The sequence below is a fragment of the Hyaena hyaena genome, unplaced genomic scaffold, assembly GCF_003009895.1.
Source record: "Hyaena hyaena isolate Hyena2069 unplaced genomic scaffold, ASM300989v1 scaffold_676, whole genome shotgun sequence".
Lineage (NCBI taxonomy): Eukaryota > Metazoa > Chordata > Mammalia > Carnivora > Hyaenidae > Hyaena > Hyaena hyaena.
The window spans coordinates 176,362-198,651 of NW_024081310.1; the positions used below are offsets into that span (position 1 = coordinate 176,362).

General features: G+C 52.2%; 1 protein-coding gene across 2 annotated transcripts in view; it reads right to left on the reverse strand.

Moving 5' to 3' along the window:
• ITPK1 (inositol-tetrakisphosphate 1-kinase) overlaps positions 1–8,461 on the reverse strand; it is a 175,248-nt gene extending 166,787 nt beyond the window's left edge. The window contains exons 1-2 of one of the 2 annotated variants that reach the window (XM_039217300.1): positions 8,416–8,461; positions 7,770–8,004 (exon numbers count right to left, since the gene is read on the reverse strand). In XM_039217300.1, coding sequence (XP_039073231.1) covers positions 7,770–7,864 — 95 coding nt within the window. In that variant the 5' untranslated portion in view covers positions 7,865–8,004; positions 8,416–8,461. The remainder of the gene's footprint in view (positions 1–7,769; positions 8,005–8,415) is intronic. The other variant, XM_039217296.1, reaches the window with a different exon arrangement.
• Between the last annotated feature and the right edge of the window lie 13,829 nt (positions 8,462–22,290).

The window sequence follows — 22,290 nt, forward strand, 5'->3', positions numbered from 1 at the left end:
CGTGCTCAGGATTCGCTCTGGGAATGAAGAATGAAGGAATGGCACCCAGGGGCTCCCCGCTGGCCTGGGCTCCCCCCTTCTCCTCTCACCCCAGGGTTTCCATCTGGGCCCAGAGCATTCCAGGGCCACAAGCGGCTTTTGGCTGAGCCCCAGGGACGTGCAAAAAGGCTTCTAAAAGCCACCAGTCAGTTCCTTCGTCCACTAAGAGATACTTTTTTGTGCTCCTACTATGCGCACTGTTAGAGGCCATGGGTCTCAGCAGCGAACACAACTGAGGGTCTCCACCTTTACAGAAGCACCTTCAAAGACAAAGTGCAAGTCCAGAGAGAAAGAACAAACCCACGGGAGCGGGGAGGGGAGGCTGAATATTCCAAGAGAAAGGGGAATAAAAGGCACCTCTCAGAAGCTGTCTTTGGGAGGGAGCGCAGCCGGAGGGCGTGTCTGACTGCGAGCAGGGCTCAGCCCGCAGGGCTGACCTGGAGCACGGAGAGCAGCAGTCGACAGGGACTTCCTCCTGGGAGTGATTCTCAAATCCTCACAGGCAGTGACAGATCCGCCCCCCTGAGCCCTAAAAGCAGGGGTGGGGGGAGGGGACACTCCCTGGAGCTGTCACGGTCCCCAGCCTGGCACCATGACGGGCCTCCACAAAGCAGCCCAGGAGGCCCAGCCGAGGCGCGGGCCGCAGGGCGGCTGCTTTCCGAGGGAGGCCTGCAGCAGGCAAGCACCAGGCGGAATTCAAACAGCCCGATGGGAAAGGCCCGGCCGCCCACTAGGCACCCTGGTTCGCAGCTCCGGAGGAAGTACCATTTAAGAGTCGCCAGCGGGCCGTGCGGAGGGCACAGTGGTCTTGGAGCGGGGAAGCCCCTCCCCCAACACACACACCTCACTATGTGAACTTGAACAAGCCACCCCACCAAGCCAGGCCCGGGTCTCCCCCTCAGGAATCCAACCAACACTTTCCCCAGGTAAGGCCACACAGGCCCAGGCCAGCTTCCCCAGGGCCTGTGGAGGGAGAAAGGCTGAGGTCGGCCCGATTCGTGCAGGAAGGGGGAAGCAGTGGGTGCACAGCTCCCGAATGATGACTAGCTTTCGATAATGCATCTTACTTTTTTAAAAAACGAGGTACCATGGGGCGCCTAGGTGGCTTAGTCGGTTAAGCATCCGACTTTCGCTTAGGTCATGATCTCACGGTTCGTGGGTTCGAGCCCCGCGTCGGGCTCTGTGCTGACTGCCAGCTCAGAGCCTGGAGCCTGTTTCAGTATGTGACTCCCTCTCTCTCTGACCCTCCCCTGCTCATGCTGTCTCTCTCTCTCTCTCCTAGAAATAAATAAAACATTAAAAAAAAAAAAAGAGGTACCAGAACATTCCCTCAAAAAGCTAGCTCACCAGCTGAATTCACAGTACGAGTGGGAACAGAAACCCTATTTACTTCCAACTGTTCAGGAACTGCACTCGTGAGGCACTTCACTAAGTGTTTACTGAACGCCCAGAGCCTGTGAAACCACGAGGGAGACATCACCAGCGGAGGCAGGGGTGGCCTGGGGGTTAGGAACAGAGGTCCCAGCCCGCTGTGCCTGCTCTGGCGCCCCCTCCCACACCCCCAGCGTGAATCAATCTCAGGGTCAAAAGAGAGATGCAAACCGAAAGCACCATCTCACCTTTGTGCATGGCCAAGATCAAAAACGTTCGCCACAGGCCGCTCTGGGGAGGGGGTGGTTAAGGGGCTCTCCCATTTGCTGTCCTCCTGGGCAGTGCTCTCTCTCTCTGAGCGACTTTACAACTCCCCTGAAAAAGTGAGCCACCTGTGCCCTCTGACCCGGCACTCACTCATCCAGCAGGGAGCGCCCAGACGATGGGGCAGGACACTCGCTGCCCCACTGTCTACACTGGCAGAGGCCAACCACAGGGGGAGAGATCTAGTCCATCGTGTTAAGAGCTGGACTGCTCGGCCAGTAAAGAAAGGGGGGAAATGATATGGATCTACCTCCTAAGGGAGCAGAGATGTGCTATTTCTCTAAGCCATGCTGTTCCATGAAAGAAGTCACGGGCAGGATGGTACGTATCCAGAGACCAGAATACGCATGTGCCCGTCTGCACAGAACACCTAGAGAGAGAGAGAGGCTGCCCACAGCACCTGCCCATGAGTGACAGGAGCCCGGGAACAAGGAGGTCACTGACTTTGTGTTGTACTGAGTACTCTTGATATTTCTTTAACGTACGCATGAATTAAGTGTTCCCAAAGATAAAGAAAATGAGAAAAGTTACTAATAATAGCAATGATTGCTCATGAGGACTCAGTATCTTCTGGAAGCCCAGCACAAACTCTTCTTGAATCTCCAAACTTTATTTTTCTTAATGTCTGTTTATTTTTGAGAGACAGACAGACAGACAGACAATGAGTGGAGGAGGAGCAGAGAGAGAGGGAGACACAGAATCTGAAGTAGGCTCCAGGCTCTGAGCTGTCAGCACAGAGCCCAAGGCAGGGCTGGAACCCCCCCACTTCCGTGAGATCACGAGCTGAGCCTAAGTCGGACGCCTAACCAACCAGTCACCCTGAATCTCCAAACTTTAATAAAAAGTGGAAGTACCATCTTGCATTAATGTATGATTTTCTCAGGTTCCTCGGTCCGTAAATGAGGGGAGGACGGCACCCCTGCCTCCTGGTCGGGGGGCCCGTGTTAAAGGAGAACACCCCGCCAGACGGCCACCGCCTTGGCTGCTTCTGACGGCCCCACAAAGCCCACGCCCAGAAGGGTGATCAGGCAGCACCCATCGTGGGCTTCAGGGCCCCTCACAAACAGCCCAGGCAGAGAATGCTAGACCTACCAGTGCCATGGATCCTGGAACAGAGAGGCATCCGTGGGCGGAAGCCCACTGCCCCGCGCCCCAAGGGCAGCTATGAAAACAAGCAGCAGGCACCATTTACAGAGTTTGCAGCCACCTCACATGCCCAGAGTCCTGCCCCCTTTCATGCACACAACACCCTGCATTGGGTAGTGCTAACACCCTCACTTTGCAGGTGGGGAAACTGAGGCACGGAGGGCCCAGGGTCACACGGAAGGTCTGTCGTGGAGCCAGGCTGGGGCCCAGCACCGTGCAGATGGGCATCTTCTGCCACCGTGAGTCCTGTTCTCTCCCTTGGAGGCACGTAGAAAGCACTTCTTTGCAAGACTGAGTTATGGACAGTCTCGGGGCACGGGTGTACAGGAAACCTGGTCAGTACCTCCTCCCAGCCCCGCGCCCCCAAAATGGTGCAAATCCAGGCCCTGAGACAAAGAGAGCCATCCCTACCCGCAGACCAGCGTCCCTTAATCCCGGAAAAGGTCCTCCTCCTTCCCCCGGAGAATCTCCTGAAAGAATGCCAGCCCAGAATGCTAGGCCATCTCAGCAGAAAGGGACCTTCGAGATGCCCCCTTTTAAAGGAAGGAATGTAGGGCGAGGAGGGGAGGGGAAGGCCCGCCGCACCCTTACGGCCTCGCTGGCACGCTTCCCCAGGCCAGGCTGCCGTTACCACCACGCTCCCAGCTCCCCAAGGACAGGGGCTGCCCTGCTGCCCCCGAACCTGCCGCCTCTCAGGCCAAGGCCCCCCCACCGAGAAGGTGCTGGGTAAACCTGAGCGTCAGTGGCCTCCAGGCCCCATTCCCTGTGAGGGAACTGGACACAGGTTGCCCAGGGGACGGTCTGCGATGAGAATGTGGCCCGAGATTGCTCCGTAAACACGCTTCCTGCGGGCCCAGGGCGCCGCGCTGGCCTCCAAAGTTCTCAAGGAAGAGAACCTCACAGACATCCCTCTGCTTTGGGGGCTCCAGGAAGGCCGGGCCTACCGTGGGCAGAGAAGAGACAACACGGAAGCCATGTCCCCCCGGGTGAAGGGGCCCCCGCGACCCGGGCCCCTGGGAGCATGAAGTGAGATGAGGTGCCAGGAAGGACCGCATCAAAAAGGCAGCTGCCAGAACAGCAGACAGACAGACATCGGGCCACCCACATCTTACACCAAAACGCTTCCTGACGTCCCGTGACTTCACTACGGCCCCCAGCACAGGTTCGGGCACAGGACAGAAAAGGGTCAGAGGGTGAGGAAACGGAGGAGAGACACAGAAAACAAAGGGAAGGGAGAGGTGGGGGCCAGCCGGCATTTCCAAAGGAGACACCATGGAGAAGTTCAAAAATCAAAAATCAACCCCCCCACCCCCCACATGTCCAACTATCAGCTCTATTTCTCGGCTGCCCCTTGGGAGTCCCTTTGGGACATCTTGCAAAAGGTACAAGGAAAACGTTTAAAAAAAAAAATGCTTTTCTTAAGGGGCGCCTGGGTGGCTCAGTCGGTTAAGCGTCCGACTTCAGCTCAGGTCACGATCTCACGGTTCACGGGTTCAAGTCCCATGTCAGGGTCTGTGCCCACAGCTCAGAGCCTGGGGCCTGCTTCAGATTCTGTGTCTCCCTCTCTCTCTGCCCCTCCCCCACTCTCACTCTCTCCAAAATGAATAAACAGTAAAAAAGAAGAAGAAGAAGGGGCGCCTGGGTCATGATCTCGCTAAGCGTCCAACTTTCGCCTGGGTCATGATCTCGCGGTTCGTGGGTTCGAGCCCCGTGTCGGGCTCTGTGCTGGCTGCCAGCTCAGAGCCTGGAGCCTGTTTCGGTCTGTGACTCCCTCTCTCTCTGACCCTCCCCTGCTCATGCTGTCTCTCTCTCTCTCTCTCTCCTAGAAATAAAAAATTAAAAAAAAAAACATTTAAAAAAAGAAGAAGAAGAAGAAGAAAGAAAAGGGAACAAGGAGAGGGCGTGAGGGAACCATGAGGCTGCTCGGGTATGAGCAGGCGGGCAAGGAGGGTGGCGGAGGGAAAGAGAACACAAACCAGAGTCTCATCCATGTCCCTGTCCCTGAAGGGAGAAGAGACCGAGGACAGTGACAGGAACAAAGGGTACCACTAAAAACAAGCTGAGCCAAAGGCCCATCTGTTGACCAGTCAGAGGGCTGTCCTCCCCAGGTGCCCCAAGGGTGTGAAGGCTGGGCCCTTAGGCCCACCTGCCAGATGCAGACCCAGGTGCCAGCCCCCTCCTGCTGCCATCCACATGCAATGCCCCCCTGGCAGAACAAGGCAAGGAAGTGTCTCCGGGAAAAGAAGCAGCAGCTGGACGCTTGTGAAGGAAGAGGGGGTCCGCCTCACTGCTGGAGGGGCCCCAGGAGAAAGGGCTTTCTGTGGGGGTCTCCAGGTCACCAACTTGGGTTCATTCTAGAAGTTAAACAAAAAAGAGCAAAAGTATGAAACGCACCCCTTCTTGTGCCTGCCTCCCCATCTGTAAAACAAAGGGGCTGGAGCAGATGATCCCCAACATCCCCTCCTGCTCTAAGATTTTTACAAGGTCTGACATCCAGCCAAACAGCGCGTCTGGTCCATTCAGGCCATGCTCTCCGGCGCTGACACGGCCCTAAACATTCGGAGCCGAGTTTCAGATCGTTTTCAAACATTTCTGGACTTTCTCAGCAGAGAAAGTCACAGGCAACGCATCATCCGTCAAAACGGGAGCGTTGCACCTCCAGACCGTGAATGTCGAAAGCGTGACAGCGTCCATCCACATTCACCTCTTGGGTCACTGAAATGCAACCAGCTTTCCCTACCAAGAGCACAGCAACTGCCAAGGGCTCTGGCCGCCCTGTCAACGGGAGCTTTCTGCACCAAGTAGAGAAACGTGACCGCCAGGGGGCGCTGCCCTGAAAGTAACAACGAAGAGGAAAAAAAAAAGAAAAACTCTTTCTTGGTGTTTTCTTTTCCTTCCTCAGCTTAAAAGACACGGTATCTAGAGCTTCCCTAATGAAAACAAGTGGGCTTCCTGAGGTTCTAGAATGACCCAGTTGCTTTCTGTCTTCTCTGTGAAGCCAATATTCTGGCTAGAAGTAGGCATCCAGACCTTGGGCAACAACCTTTCCAGAGAAATTAACCCTCCAAGTTGGACTTCCCCCCCCGGAACGGTTGACATCTCAGGGCTTGCCCTGAACACCCCTCCAGCCCTGTTTGAAGGCAGGGGGTGTCCGTGAGAAGGGAAGGCAATCTGCACGTCCATAGCAGGACCCAGCCCCGAGTCTGGGCTGGAACTGTTTTTGCGAAAGCCTCCTAATTAACGAGCAAAACATACCAGCCAGATGACAAGCCTCATGCTTTAGCTGCAGACACAAGATGACACAAATACAGACGGATCTTGGGGGGGGAAAGCGTGCAAGGTATTAACTGGGATTTCCCAAGTCTCAGATGACTCCAGAGCCTAACAGCAGAGAGGGGCATCCAAAACACGTCAAAGGGGTTCACATTTCTCCCATGGCTGGGGCACTTTTTCCCCGTGTGTGTGTGTATCCGCAGCGCAAAGTTCAAGTGTCCTTTTTTAATGTTCCAAAAGTCCTCGGACCCATTTTCAAAGTCCTGGCTGCAAGTTCCTCCTGATTTCCTGATTTCCTTGTGAATTCCCGGGCTGCTTGGCATGCCTACCGCCCATGAAAAGCGTGCTTTCTCCTTAGGAGACCAGCCTGAGAAATGGCAGCCAACTCCATCCCGAGGCCAAAGGACGCAGAGCCAGGAGCCGGTTTACACAAGGTGCGCCCCTCTGGCTGCAGGAACAAGAAAACCTGAGGGGTTTGCCAGGGCAAAGGAGCAACAGCCCTTGGGACAGGCATCAGGGGCACAGAAGCGCCACAGGCCAGGGGCCAGCAAGGCGAAGGGCAGCTCCGGCTCACCGCTTGTTCCGAGCACCAGGAGATAAGGAAGCCCAAATGTTCGATTCTGCAACATGTTTGGGGACCCGACGGGGACAAAAATGTAAGAGGAACACATTTTCAAGAATCAAATCTACCAAGTGGAGACACTGAATAACAAAAGGATTCTCTTGGGCTTTCTGATAAGAACAGGATTTCACTAACGGCTTCCCAGAGGCGAAGCCACAGTTGTAGAGCAAGGTGAGGTACACCTGACCCACGAGTCATAAGAGACTAGGAATGTAATCTTATTAAAACACCATGAATCTCCACCACTGAGCAGGAGCTTGGGGGGGGGGGAGCTTGTCAGGCAGGAGGAAGGCCATTCGACACCACATGCATTCACCCCACCTCCTCTGCACCAGACACTCCCTAGCTGTGGGACCCCAGGTAGGGTACCCCACCTCTCCGCAGATCGCTCCCTCTTCTCAGACACATGGCCTAGAATGACCACCCCGGTCAATTCTCAAAGCTGGGGCGACGCTCTAATGAGACAGCAAATCACCACATCTATGCCAAGTATTGCTACTCGCTGCACAGAGACTTAACCCAGTGACATGCAATGACAGCATCAAGGGCTGCACACGCGGGGCACTCAGTAGGTGGTCTGCAAACCTACCAACGTGCTGCCCTTCTCCACGAAGGGAAGGGAAGGGAAGGAAGGAGGAAAGAACACTCCAGTCCAAAAGTAACCTCCAGCCACAGGCAGACAGCGTGGATTCCCCGATTTCCCAGGTCCCTCTGCCACCTTCAGCAGCGTCCCCAACGCGCTCGGGGCAGCTGGGGGCTTCCCCACCGAGGGTCACGGTGCACCTGGAAGCCCCGGTCCGTGCCACACCGCCCATCCTGGCCGCCGCTCCCCCTCGAGCACAGCCGGCGGCCGCCACAACCACCTGGCCGCTGGGACTCAACGTCCCCGAGCGCCGCTCCTTCCCGAACGCTCCAGCCTCCCCAAAACCGCGGCTGAGGCTGAACAGGGCTCGGGCCGGGGGGTCCCCGGGCGACGGGGCCCCGTCCCTCTTACCTGCACAGCTCGGCGAAGGCCTGGAAATTCAGCTTCTTGATTTTCTTCTCGCTCAGCCAGTAGCCAACTCTCTTCCCTTTCAGAAAGGTCTGCATCTTCCTCCTCGGGCGGGGAGCTCGGGTCCGGAGGAAATCGCCCACAGGCCGAGTGTGGCGGCCCCGGCGCGCGCCGCGAGCGTGCGGGCACCTCCTCCGGCGGCGGGGACGCGGAACGGGACTCGGGGCGCGCAGTCCTGCCGGGAGGGGCGGGCCGGGGCGGGCGCCCGGGCGGAGGGAGCGGCGCTCAGCGCGGCGTGCCACTGGCTGCCGCCGCCGCCCACGCCCCCGCCGCCCGCGGGGCTCGCCAGCGCGCCAGATCGCCAGCGCCGGGCCGGGGCCGGGCGCCCCGGGGCCGCGCCGCACGCCCCCTTCCCCCCCCGATTTCTCCCACCCCCCCCCCCCGCGGCGGCCCTGGCGGCGCAGGCCCGGCCCCCGCGCCCCTCGAGGCCCCTCCTCCCAGCCCTCCCGCCCGCGCCGGCGGCCGCGGACTCCGAGCCCCGGGGCGGCGCGATCGGCCGCTGCGGAGCCGGGCGCGTGCCCTTCCCGGCGCGCACGGACCCCGGCGGGGCGCACGCGGCCGCCCGCGCTCCCCGGCCCGGCGTCCTCACCCGCCGCCGCCGCCGCCGCCGCCTCTCGGCCCTCGTCTTCGCCCCCGCGCGCAGCCCGCGCACCCGCCGAACCCGGTCGCCGCTGCCGCCGCCGCCGCCGCCGCCGCGCTGACCCGGCCGGGCGGCCCGCTGGACCCCGCCGGGGCGGAGGAAGCGCCGCAGCGCCGGCCGCTAGAGGGCAGCGCCGCTCGCCGCCTCTTAAAGGCGCCGCGCCCTCCGGGTCTGGCTGGGGTTTGTTTGCGTCGGGGCTCAGGCTGGTGAGCTTCGGGACGGAGGGCGCGGGACTGGGTTTGGGGCGGCCATTGCCAAGTGGGTTTTGCTTCTTAAGGAGGCGGGAGGAGTCGTGCTGTGGGCATTTTCGGCCTGTCCTTCGGGAGTTTCTTAAATCAAAAGCACTTCTGGACACACACACACACACACACACACACACACACACACCCGGCAGTATTCAGCGCCCCACCACCACCCTGGGTAATTCGCTGGAACTGTAGCGGGCGGGGGGCGGACACGGACTTTCAATGAGATCATCTCTCTTCCCTTGAGGAGGCAGACCCAGGCCCAGGACAGGGCCCCCTGGTGTGATGACCTGAGCACCCTGGGCCTTCTCACACTTAGGGTGTTGACTGCCTCTCTGGTCCCTTTCCATGGAGTAGGGACAGGGCGGAAACTAGAAACTTCTAAAATGGGGGTGGAACACTCCCAGGAGACCCTTTCCCTTTGGAGTGCAAGTCAGCAGCAGCCTCTCGTCCTTGATTGACTAAACCCCTCTCTGCCCTGCTCAAGCCCTGCGGGACAGTAGGAGAGCATCCAGCCTTCAAAGAGCACCCGGTTTGGGAGGAGAAGACAGGCAGGAAAAATGAATGAGGGGGTGGGGCTCAAATTTTCAGGGGAGACGTTTAAGCTGGCCTTGGAAAACAAGGAAGATTTTGGTAGGCCCTAGAAGGGAGAATAGCTACAGTTGAGTCAGGGAGAAAGAACCAAGTTGTTAGGGGAGACAGATTCTCCTTAACCAAACTTGGGCTCATTCTTTAAGGCCCAGCCCTAGGGGCCTGCTTTCTTCCCCTGAGTACAACCTCCCCACCCTTCTTCTGGCTGGCCTTGCAAGGCACAACGGGAAGAGTCTGGTCCGCACTGGGACTTCGGGAGTGATCACACGTGTCCACAACCTCCACCTCTCAGCTTGTACTCCACCACTCATCTCACTGTGTGCTTGCTGTGTGACCTTGCAGTCCACTCAGCCTCTCTGAGCTTCAGGTCCTCCATCTTACCTCAAGAGATAGGCGGTGCCTCATGAGAGCACTTCAAACTGCAGAAGAGCAGTGGCTACTAGGCCTGAAATGTATGATGTTTTGGGGCGTGGGGGGATGAAAAGAAGATGTCTCTCATGTAATGGGAAGAACAGTCTTTGGCTTCTGAAAGACCAGACTTGGGGGTCCTAGTTCAGCACCCCCCAGCTTGGGCAAGTCACTCTAGCCCTCAAAGCTTCAAGGATTGCAGCAAGGATTAGAACAAGGTCATGGACTGGTCCTCAGCAGGCCTTCAAAAATACCGCTTGTTACTGACTCATCCGAGAAGCAAGGATTCTTCACTTGAGGCCCAGTTGAGAGCCCAGCCCACCCCAGGGCTTCAGGAACCTCTGTAGCTGCTAGAAATTAAGTACATAATGGTCATAGCTTTCTACAAACTCTGTGACTCTGATTTGCCCCAGAAGTTAAGCATCACTAATTACTCCAGTGGCCCCCCGGGTGGCTCAGTTGGCTGAGCATCTGATTTCAGCTCAGGTCATAATCTCACAGTTAGTGGGTTCAAGCCCCACATCAGGCTCTGCTGACAGCTAGCTCAGAGCCTGGAGCCTGCTTTGTGTCTCCCTCTCTCTCTGCCCCTCCCTCACTCATGCCCTGTCTCTCTCTGTCTCTCTCTCTCTCTCTGTCTCAAAAATGAATAAATATGTTTAAAAAATAAAAAAAATAAAGAATCACTACTCCAATTTTAGCATACGTGCTGCCAAAGCAATCACAAGAGTCACTAATTACTCCAACTTGCTTTCTTTTTAAGTTAATTTATTGACTTTGAGAGGGAGAGGGCATGCTGAGCAGGGGAGGGGCAGAGAGAGAGGGAGAGAGAGACTCCCAGATAGGCTCCGCACTGTCCACGCAGAGCCCAACTCTGAGATCAAATCATGAGATCAAGAGTTGAAATCAAGAATCCGAAGCTTAACGGACTGAGCCACCCAGGTGCCCCTCCAACTTGCTTTCTTTTTTTTTTTTTTTTAATGTTTTTATTTATTTCTCAGAGACAGTGTGAGCAGGGGAAGGTCAGAGAGAGAGGGAGACACAGAATCTGAAGCAGACTCCAGGCTCTGAGCTAGCTGTCACAGAACCCGACACGGGGCTGGAACCCACAAACCGTAAGATCATGACCTGAGCCAAAGTCGGACACTTAACCGACTGAGCCACCCCGGCGCCCCTCCAGCCTGCTTTCTTATGAAGAAATGGGCCCAGAGAGGGAAGGGGGGGTTGCCCAAGGTCACCGAGCAAGTAAGTGGGGAAGCAGGGACCAGCAACCCCAGGCCACCATCCTTCTGGAGGTAGGAGAGATGTGATGGGGGGAGGGACAGGTTCTGAGAACCAGACCCTGCCCACCATATAGCCGCATCCTCAATACACACTGGCGGGGCCAGGGACGCACCTCCATTTCTCTGGAACCCTGGGCAGGTGCTGGCCTCAAGCCTCTTCTCCACAGAGAATGGGAACTTCTGTGGTTTTTATCTCTGTTTTAAGATCTTGGTCACCCCACGGGGGCTCTAGGGGTGAAACCACCCCCCAGAGCTGTCCCGCTTGGACTAAAGGACTGAACCATTTTGCCTGCCCCACTCCAGCCAATCCATCGGTCTTTGGATGCGAGCGGACCCTGGGGAGCGGCATCACTCTGGGCCAAGTATTTCTCGGTTCACTACTTCCTCTACTTCCCCTGTAGTCGCAGCTAGTCTGTTCTCCACTCTTCAGCCAGAACGGTAGTCAGAATGCAAATCCGCTGTACTTGGAATAAAAGCCAAAACTCGTTGAGTGTGAGGAGGCCCCAACACCCTGGCCCCTGTGACCCCTGCTGTCCCCAGGGCCCTTGGCCGTTCACTTCATTGTCCTGGCACGCTCTTCCCTCTTTTTGCTTAATCCACCAGCTCCCAGCCCAGGGGTCCCTTCCTGGCATCTCAGTCTAGTTCAATGACCCAGATGGTAATCACACTTAGACTCTTACTGGGGCTGAGTACTTTCCTAATGTTTGTCCCACCCCTAACTGTGAGCCTCCCGAGGGCAGAAACTGTGTTTTCCTCCTCTCACCGGCAGTATCCGTATCCGTATCCGTATCCGTATCCGTCTGATAGCACAATAGTAGAGGATACAGGCTGAGAGGCTGGGTTCGTCTGGATTCGCAGGAAGCCAAACTGCTCCATAAAAGTGACTGAATGAATGTCAGGTTAGTCCCCCCCGGGGCAGTCCCTGACCTCACTTGAGGTAAGAGAGGCAAAACAAGGAAAACTCCAGAACAGGAACCTGGACACGTCTACATTCCCTCTGGGAGGCAGATGGACCATTAAGGGATTAAACGGGCTACTGTGTGTCCATGGCCTGCGGCCATCCTGGGAGCGGATTATTCCAGGGCTGGAAGTGGAGGCCGGTAGAGGGAGGGCCTTGGGGAGGAAGGGCTCTGCCAAAGGGCAGAAGTTGGCCACCTGGGAAGCCCTCATAACCCCAGTCCTTCTCCTGGGGGAGACTCGGGCTTTGGGAAGTAAGACAATGAAGTGATTGAGAATTCCGACCTAGGATACAGCTCACGGACACTCAGCAATCTACTCAACCTCTCTGAGACCCTTACGATGGTATCTATTAAAAGGAGACTGGTTAAGAAAGTCATGGTAGGGCGCCTGGGTGGCTTAGTCTGTTGAGCGTCAGGCTTCAGCTCAAGGTCATGATCTCACGGTTACTGAGTTCAAGCCCACATTGGGCTCTCTACTGTCAGTGCAGAGCCAGCCTCACTTAGGATCCTTGGTGTCCCTTTCTTCACCCCTCCCCTGCTAGCACACGTTCATGCATCCCCACTCGCGCTCTCTGTCTCTCTGTCTCTCAAAAGTAAATAAACAAACAAACAAAAAAACGTTAGCCGTGGTATACCCATTCTGCAATGGTTTGGCACAAGGAATTAAATGTGCTGGTTCAAGATGCAGCCAGCCCGGCATGACCACTTATTATCTGTGTGACTGTGGGCAAATTAATAAATCTGTCTGAGCCTCCGTTTTGTAATCTATTAAATGGGAGCAACCAAAATTAGATACTTTGAAAATAAAATAAAAATAAGTGGGAGTAACTATCAAACCTAGTTCATAAGATCGTGGAGAAGTTTGAATGGGTGTAAATATGTAAAGGACTATACGTCTGTAAAGGAGCTAAATTCATGTATCGGACATGTCATGTGAATGTTAGCCACTGCTGAGCTGCTATTACTACATCAGCCATAGCGTGGGCCTCTAGAGCCATTAAAATAGTCAAATAGGATAATATTGGTTCCTTCCTTCATTCACGAAATATTTTTTTAATGTTTATTTTTGAAGGAGAGAGGGAGAGCGAGAAAAATAGAGTGAGAGCAGGGGAGGGGCAGAGAGAGGGAGACACAGAATCCAAAGGAGGCTCCAGGCATTGAGCTGTCAGCACAGAGCCCAACGTGGGGCTTAACTCACAAACCGCGAGATCATGACCTGAGCCAAAGACGGATGCTCAACCGACTGAGCCACCCAGGCACCCCTTCATTCACTAAATATTTACTAAGCACCTACTACGTGCCAGACGCATCGAGATATATTCTGGGCACAATATATTCTATATTAAAGGCACCAGGGATACCACAGTGACAAAAACCAAATCTCAACCCTCATGGAAATTATATTCTCCTGGGGTGAACAAAGAATATACAGGATAAGTAAATAAATTCTGTAGTATGTTACCCCAGTAATATAGGCCACAAACAAGAAGCCACACCAAGGGAGACAGGAAATAGTAGATTGTGATCTTAATTGAGTGCTCAGAGTAAATCCCACTGGAAGGTGACATTTGAGCAAAAATGCGACAAAGGAGAGCCAGCAAGTCGTAAAGATACCTTGGGTAAGAGCTCTCTGGTGGAGGAATAGCAGATGCCCTAAAATAGGCTCAGGCCTGGGTGTTGACAAGGAGGCCAGTCTGGCTGGAGCAAAACGAACAAAAGACGGGGGAAGAGGAAGAGCCAGAGAGAGAATGGCCAGGTCACGTAGTGCTCAGGGACCACCATGAGGGCCTTTTACTCCCAGTAAGATGGGATTCCTTGAAGGAGCGCAGGACCTCCTCGGGTTTTACTGGGACTCCTGCTGTGGGGGAGGGGGGCGACTCCTGCTGTGGGCGGGGGAGGGAGGGGGGTAGGCATTAAGGACGGAGGCAAGAGCTGGTTAGGATTCGTTTGCAATAATCTAGGCAAGGAATGATGGTGGCTCAGGCCCAGGCCATAGCAATGTAGGCGGTGAGACATGATCACATTCCAGATATAACTGGAAGGAGGGGTCACTGGGATTTGCTGGTAGATGGGAAGTGGGGTTGAGCGCAAGAGAGATGACGGAGGTCTGAGGTTTGGGGCCTGGGCAGCTGGAAAAGTAGAGCTGCCAATAGCTGAAACGGGGGAAGACAGAAGTAGGTGAGGGTTTGGGGATTACATCATGAGTGCTGTTTTGAATGGTTTAGGTTTGAGATATCAGTCTGACATCTGAGGGACATCAAGTAAGCCATTTCGATAAGGAATCTGGAGTTCAGGGGCATGACTCAAGCAAGAGATGTAAAATCAGGAGCTGTCAGCACAGAGATGGTACTGAAAGCCGTGAACCTGGGTGAGATCACCAAGGGTGTGAGCGTAGGTGGAGAGAAGTTCAAGGATGGGCCTCAGAGGCATGACAATGTACAGAGGTCAGGGAGGGGCAGAAGAACCGGAAAGAGAGCTGAAGAGACAGGAGGAAACGGAGCAGTGTCCTAACCCTGGAAGCCACGTGCAGCAAGTACTCCAGGAGGAAGGAGCAATCAGCTGGTGGCACGATGGAAAGACAGACAGGTGGCCTTGGACCTGACAGTGGGAGATCATTGGTGTCCTTCCTGAGACTGAGTATCAAAGAGTCTCTCAAATATGTTAAGTCAAAAAAAAAAAAATGTAATTCAACACAGATGGTAGGGACTGCCACCAAGCAAAAAAGTCGAGGGCCACATATCCATATATATGTCTGTGTGGATGGAAAATGTCTTGTTTCTGAAAAGATTCACAAGAAACCATTAATAGTGGTGGCCTTTGGGGAAAGGTAGTAGAGGGGAGGGAAAAGGCTCCCGCTGTGAGAGGGGGTTCATATTTCATTGCATATTTGTTTGACAGTTAAAGTATATTTTTCATCAAACATGTATTCCTTTTTCAATTAAAAATAGTTGCAAAAGGGAAAAACATGATTATAATGAATGAAGTGACAAAGTATAGAAGTGCTGGCACACAGCAGATTTCCAATAAATGTACATTTTCTGTTGAAAGACACTCTGGGGGCGTGTGAGAAGCTCAGTGGGTTGAGTGTCTGACTTCCGCTCAGGTTATGATCTCATGGCTCGTGAGTTCGAGGCCGGCATCGGGCTCACTGCTGTCAGCGTGGGGCCCACTTGAATCCTCTGTCCCCCTCTCTGCCCCTCCCCTGCTCTCTCTCTCTCTCAAAAATAAATAAAAAAAAAAAAGGAAAGGCACTCCTGTGGGTTGGCTTGAACTTCAAGCTGGAATGAATCAGAATTGTTTTCCAGTATGCATCTTTTTAAAATAACATTTTCTATTTTTTTAATGTTTTATTTATTTCTGAGCAAGAGAAAGACAGCGTGAGCAGGGAAGGGGCAGAGAGAGAGGGAGACACAGAATCTGGAACAGGCTCCAGGCTCTGTGCTGTTAGCACAGAACCCCATGCAGGGCTTGAACCCATGAACTGTGAGATCATGACCTGAGCCAAAGTCGGACGCTAAACTGACTGAGCCACCCAGACGCCCCTTTTTTTAATTTTTATTTTTTTAATGTTTTATAAAATAACATTTTCTGGGGACCCTAGGTGACTCAGTCGGTTAGGCCATGGACTTCAGCTCAGGTCAGGATATCACAGTTCGTGAGTTTGAGCCCTGAACTGGGCTCTGCGCTGATGGTGCGGAGCATGCTTGGGATTCTCTCTTCCTTCCTCTCTCTCCGCCCCTTCTGTGCTCTCTCTTTCTCAAAATAAATAAATAAACAAACTTAAAAACAATAAATAAAGTAGCATTTTCTAATTGAACCAAATTACCAATATCATGCTTTAAAACAGGAAAAATAAGTCTTTACTGTCATCGAAAACTTGATCCATATTGAAATACCCCTAATTGCCTGTGAAATCTGCCTTTATGCCTGGTTTGGCCAAACCGGGATCCAGACTGAGACCTCAAATTGCCTTTGGTTGGGATGTGTCCTGATCTCTTCTGATCTTGACCAGCTCGCCTTGGGAAAGAGACTAGGCGGGTTGTCCTGCAGAAGGGCCCACCTTCTGGATTTGTCTGCATCCTTGTGATGTCAGGTAGCTGGTCAGTCTATCCCTACACTTCCTGGAAACTGGAAGTTAGACCTAAAGACGTGACTAGAATCAAATTGAGCTCTTGACTGAGGGGCACCTGAGTGACTCAGTAAGCATTTGACTCTTGACCTCGGCTCAGGTCATGATCTCACAGGTTGTGGGCTCAAGCTCCAGGTTGAGCCCCGACATCAGGCCTTGTGTTGAGCTCTGCACTGGCAGCAAGAAGCCTGCTTGGGATTCTGTCTCTCTCTCTCTCTGCTCCTCTCCTGCTCTCTCAAGCAAATGCTCTCTCTCTCTCTCTCTCTCGCTCTCGCTCTCTCTCTCTCAAAATAAATAAATAAACTTAAAAAATAGAAAAAGCTTTAGAGGCAGCTGAGTGGCTCAGTCAGTTAAGCAACCGACTCGGGTTCAGCTCAGGTCACAATCTCATGGCTCATGAGTTCAAGCCCCACATCAGGCTCCTTGCTGTCAGGGAGGTGCCTGCTTGGGATTCTCTCTCTCTCCCTCTCCCTCTGCCCCTCCCCCCTCCACTCACTTGCTCTTTCAAAATCAATAAATAAACTTTAAAAAAGGGTTTTGCTGAAAAAAATTATAGATGGTATTATGTACACTAGAAAATACATTAAGTCTGGGGCACCTGGGTGGCTCAGTTGGTTAAGCCTCTGACTTTGGCTAAAGTCATGTTCTCAGTTTGTGGGAGAGCACACTTCTCCCTCTCTCTGCCACTCTCCTACTCATGCTATGTCTCTCTGTCTCTCTCTCAAAAATAAATAGGGGTGCCTGGCTGGCTCAGTCAGTTAAGCATCCAACTTCGGCTCAGGTCATAATCTCACAGTCCGTGGGTTCAAGCCCCGCCTCAGGCTCTGTGCTGACAGCTCAGAGCCTGGAGCCTGCTTCAGATTCTGTGTCTCCCTCTCCCTCTGCTCCTCCCCAGCTCACTCTCTGTCTCTGTCTCTCACAATAAAATAAAGACATAAAAAATAATAATAAATAAATAAACCTTAAAAAAAAGAAAATACATTAGGTCTGCTGGTGCTAAGATTTTTACACATGTATCCACCCACATTACCACAGCACAAATCAAGATAGAGGCTGTTCCTACGTCCTAGCTCCACACTGGCCTCCTCTTCTGCCCCTTTCCAGATGATGGCCTGCTTCTATATTTCATATAAATGGAATTTTATAGTATGAACCCCTTCACTCAGTATTGTCTGCAAGATGCATACACGTTATTGTGCGTATCAAGGGTTTTCCCCCATCATTGTCTTGTTTCACTGAGTGAATATGCCACAATTTTGTCGTCCTTTCTGTTGCTGATATACCTCCTTAGGTTCGATCACGAGTTGGTAATTTTGCCTGAACCCACGATTTCCTCAAGAGTTGCAAAACTGATCAAACTCTCAAGTCAGCTGCCATCCCCAGAAAAAGTGGGGTTAAGAAAGACTTAAGGTGACCTTGTAGGTGCAGTGGGAGGGAGCCGATTCAATTCAAGAGATGCTCATGCAGATGATACGCAGCTACTGAGCCCCTGAGCCTGGTCGGCAAAGAACCCTGCTATAGATGCCCGCGTAAGGAGTCTCCATCCACCCTGCAGAGAAGGGAGTGTGTCTCCCACTGCAGCGGTTGTGAACCTCCAGGGTGTAACGCCCAGCTGAAGGTGCCATCACTTTGATGGCACAGTGGCTCCTGGACCCCAGCTGGGCTTTTCCCTTTACCTGTTCCTGTGGGAAGTGGCAAAGAGGAGTTGAGGGCGGGAACCTTCTTCTCAAGACCTCCAGAGAAGGGGCGCCTGGGTGGCTCAGTCGGCTAAACGGCTAAGCGTCCAACTTTGGCTCAGGTCACGATCTCACCGTTCGTGGGTTCGAGCCCTGCATCAGGCTCTATGCTGACAGTTCGGAGCGTGGAGCCTGTTTTGGACTTTGTGCCTGCCTCTCCCCTGCTCACACTCTGTCTCTTTCTGTCTCACTCTTGAAAATAAATAAAGATTTTTTAAAAATTAAAAAAAAAAAAAAAAGACCTCCAGAGGAAAGAAGGAAGGAAATACAGAAACGAGACGGTGCAATCCAATTTCGAAATGCTGCTAGCTGCGACAACACGCCCTTGATCCAGGCCAATACACCAAGTCCCAGGGAGGAAGCTGGCCTCCAGCTCTGCCTGTAAACTTAGCAAAGCCAGGCTCCCAGGATCAGGGGCAGAGAGCTTCCTTGGGCAATGCTAGTTCTCTGCTCACACCATTCTATTCAAGCCCTGAGCCAAAGTGCTCAAAAACGCGGTGATCAGGCCCATGCGTGGGGATTCGTCTCCACAAAAGCCCCCTTCTATGATATCCGCTCTCCTTCCAAGGCCTGGGAAATGTCCCTCTCAAAACCATCAGTTCCCTCCATGCCAAACATTTCATGACATTCTTTTGGTCCTCTGTGGCACTTAGAAAACATAGCAATTGACTAACTATATTAAGAAATGCCATCCACAACCCACCCCCGTCAGCCCCTTGAGCCCCAGTGACGTCCACTCTCTGGGGTCATGGGGAAAGAGGCCCCTGGTGGCCTCTCGAGTCCTAAATTGCTTTTCCTGGCACATTCCAGCTCTCTGGGCTCTGCCAGACAGAGAAGTGCAGAGGGGCCTTGCTTTACCAAAAACCTAAATTAAAAAAGGAAAAACAAAACAAAACAAGTTCACAGCACATGGACCTCAATGACCAGTGCTTTACCAGCCGCACCTGCCCCACTTGGGTCTAAAATACGATTCCATCCACAGCAGAGTTTCTCAAACGCCACTGCTGAGCACATGTCGACTGCTGGAAGGGAAGCATAACCCACACACTGTACAAGAGCTGTGTGCTTCTTCAGCTTCAGAAAGCACAAACATCACTTGGAATCTTGGTAAGGCTTTGATTCCGTGGGCCCGGGGGTGGGGGCCGGGACCCTGCATTTCTAGCCAGCTGGTGCTGCTGCTGGTCCGTGGGTGACTTTAACCAGCAACATACTAACAACAACAATAAAATACTAATCCACTGGCTGCACGTGACAATCACTGAAGAGCTTTTATTTCATTATTTTTTAATCTAATGACTTTTTTAAAAGTTTATTTGTTTATTTTGAGACAGAGAGAGAGGAAGAACAAACAGAGGAGGGGCAGAGAGAGAGGGGGACAGAGGGTCTGAAGCAGGCTCCATGCTGACAGCAGAGAGCCCCAGGAGGGGCTCGAACTCAGGAACTGTGAGATCATGACCTGATCTGATGCCTGCTGCTTAACTGCCTGAGACACCTACAGGCTCCTGAAGAGTTTTTAAAAACAAGTATCTCTGTCTGTGCCCCACCCAGACCAATGGATCAGAATTCTTGAGTGGAGGGAGAGTCAAAGTCGAAAAATAAGTAAGACCAGCATCTTGCACGTACCAGTGATGACGATGTGCAATGGAGGCTGCAATTCTTAAAAACATCTGTTCCTAAGACCGGCATTAAGAAATTCAAGAAATGGGGGCGCCTGGGTGGCTTAGTCAGTTAAGCGTCCGACTTTCGCTTAGGTCATGATCTCACGGTTCGTGGGTTCAAGCCCCGCGTCGGGCTCTGTGCTGACTGCCAGCTCAGAGCCTGGAGCCTGTTTCAGTCTGTGACTCCCTCTCTCTGACCCTCCCCTGCTCACGCTGTCTCTCTCTCTCTTTCTCCTAGAAATAAATAAAAATATATTAAAAAAAAAAAAAGAAATTCAAGAAATGGGGGCGCCTGGATGGCTTAGTCGGTTAAGTGTCCGACTTTCGCTTAGGTCATGATCTCGCGGTTCGTGGGTTCAAGCCCCGCGTCAGGCTCTGTGCTAACTGCCAGCTCAGAGCCTGGAGCCTGTTTCAGTCTGTGACTCCCTCTCTCTCTGACCCTCCCCTGCTCACGCTATCTCTCTCTCTCTCCTAGAAATAAATAAAACATTAAAAAAAAAAGAAATTCAAGAAATGAAACAGTCTTCCCCAAGATATTTGCAAACACGTAGGATTGAGAACTATTGCACTATACCAGTACAGGGGGGTAATGAGTCATAAAATTACCATCATCATCATCATCATCATCATCTGTAATCAGGTACCATACACAGAGCACGGAGCCTGCTTCAGAGTCTTTCCTTCTCTCCAAAAAAAGAAATTACCATGAAGTGCACTGAATAAGTATAGAATTGTTAAATCACCGTATTGTATACCTGAAACTAATACAGTAAACACTATTAAACACTATATGTAAACTCTACTGGAATTATGCATCTAACTCTTGTTTTTGGCTCAGGTTGTGATCTCCCGGTTCATGGGTGCCAGCCGCACGTTAGTTTCTGTGCTGAGTGCGTGGAGCCTGCTTGGGATTCTTTGTCTCCCTCTCTCTCTGCCCCTCCCTGGCTCATGTTTTCTCTCTCTCTCTTTCTCTCTCTCATAAATAAATAAACATTTTTTAAAAACTTAACAAAAACCCTTTAAATAAGTAAAGTGCTGAAAGAAAAAAAAAAAAGAAAAAGAAAAAATAGCTCCCAGACACCCTTGCACACATGGCTCTGACCATGTACATGTGGCGTTCAGTCCTCGTGACGACCTTTTGCTAATTCCTCCTGTTTGACACCCAAGAACACTGAGGGACTAAGAGACTAATAAGAGACTAAAGAAGTAAGAGTAAGCGGCTGCTGAGGCTGGAGCTGACCCCTGAGTCCACGCTATAAACTGGGACCAGCAAACTAAAGCCTGGCCAAACCCTGCGGCATCTGGTTTTTATACAGCCCATCAGCTAAGAATGGTTCTTCCATTTTTAAATGGTTGAGGGAAAAAATCCAAAGAAGAATTTATGACATGTGAAAATTGCACAAAATTCGGATTTCCATATCCACAAATCAAATTTTATTGGCACACAGCCGCCCATTCTCTGTCCTGTCCGCAGTCGAGGCTCCTGCTGTAATTACAGAGCTGAATAGTCGCCCCAGGGACCAGACGGCCTGCAGAGCTTCAGATGTTTACTTCTGGACCTTTCCAGAAAAGGTTTGCTGACCCCTGCTCTGAGTGGTCACGCGGTTTGTAAATCCTTCACTTTTCTTTTTTATACACTTAACGACTACTGTTCCCTGCCCCCCACACTACGCTAAATGGGAACATGTATAAAGTTGCTTTTATAGAGTCACTTAACAATAAGTCGGCTGGTTGCTTGTCCGAGATTTCTGGTGCACATCACTTCAAGCCTGTGTACGAATGTGAACACACTGAGGTGTGAGGCCACAAAAACACTTAGAGCGACGGGGCAACGGTCCTCTGAAGGCTACTTTAGGCCAGGCCTGAGGAGAATAAGCAGCTGGCTAAGAAAAAGTAAGATGACAAACTAAAGAGGGCGAAGTACCCTCCATGAACCTGTGCATTTGTAGGATATATGAAGCATTCACTTAGCTGACTCTCTGGGGAGTCAGTGGAAAGAGGCATAGCCTTGGCCTCAAGACGCTCATGATCTAGTGGGAAAATTAGGTGAGTATGTGGGGAGCTTTAGGGAAACACAAGGATAAGTTATCCTGGAAGGCATCCTGGAGGAGGTGAGTCTAGCAAGGCTAAGTAGCAGGTGCTACATAAAAGCATTTTGCTGTAATTAACACCCTCCAGGGCAGGCTTGTGTGTTTCTCAACTCCATTTTTCAACTGCTCTGTTGCAGACCTGTGCCTGGTACCTAAGAGGCGCTTATTAAAGGTGATTTTGAATTTAGTGAAGGATGGGAAGGAAGGTGGGAGAATTACAGCATAGACCTCTGGGGCATAACCGTGGGTCACTTCTGGATTCCGCACCGTTACCTTCTACCTACGAGGAGCCTCTTCCGTTTCATTTTGTTTGTTGATAATAAAATTAATATACATTCATTAAAGGATTTTCGGAAAAAAGAGCCCATGGAAGCAAAAACCATCTAACGATCACAGTTAGCAATGTACTCCCCTTCTAGCGTCTTCTCTATAAATTGGTAAAAAGTTTCATTTTAATTGTTTTTCCTGTGTTCTCCCCACTCATTAAACATCCTCTACGTTGGAACAGCCTCAATAATCATTAGTTTTAATGACCTACTATTCTGCCTAGTGATTAGGCTTCCACCTCACCTAACTAGTCCCCCGATATTGAACACCAGAGTCACTCTCTGGTTTTCAGTCTTATTGTGAGGAGTAAGCAATGCGCTTAAGCACAGTGCTGCCATGGACATATTAGCAATGATTATAGATCGCGCTGGCTGTCTTCCTCCCTACAGCTTACTTATGAT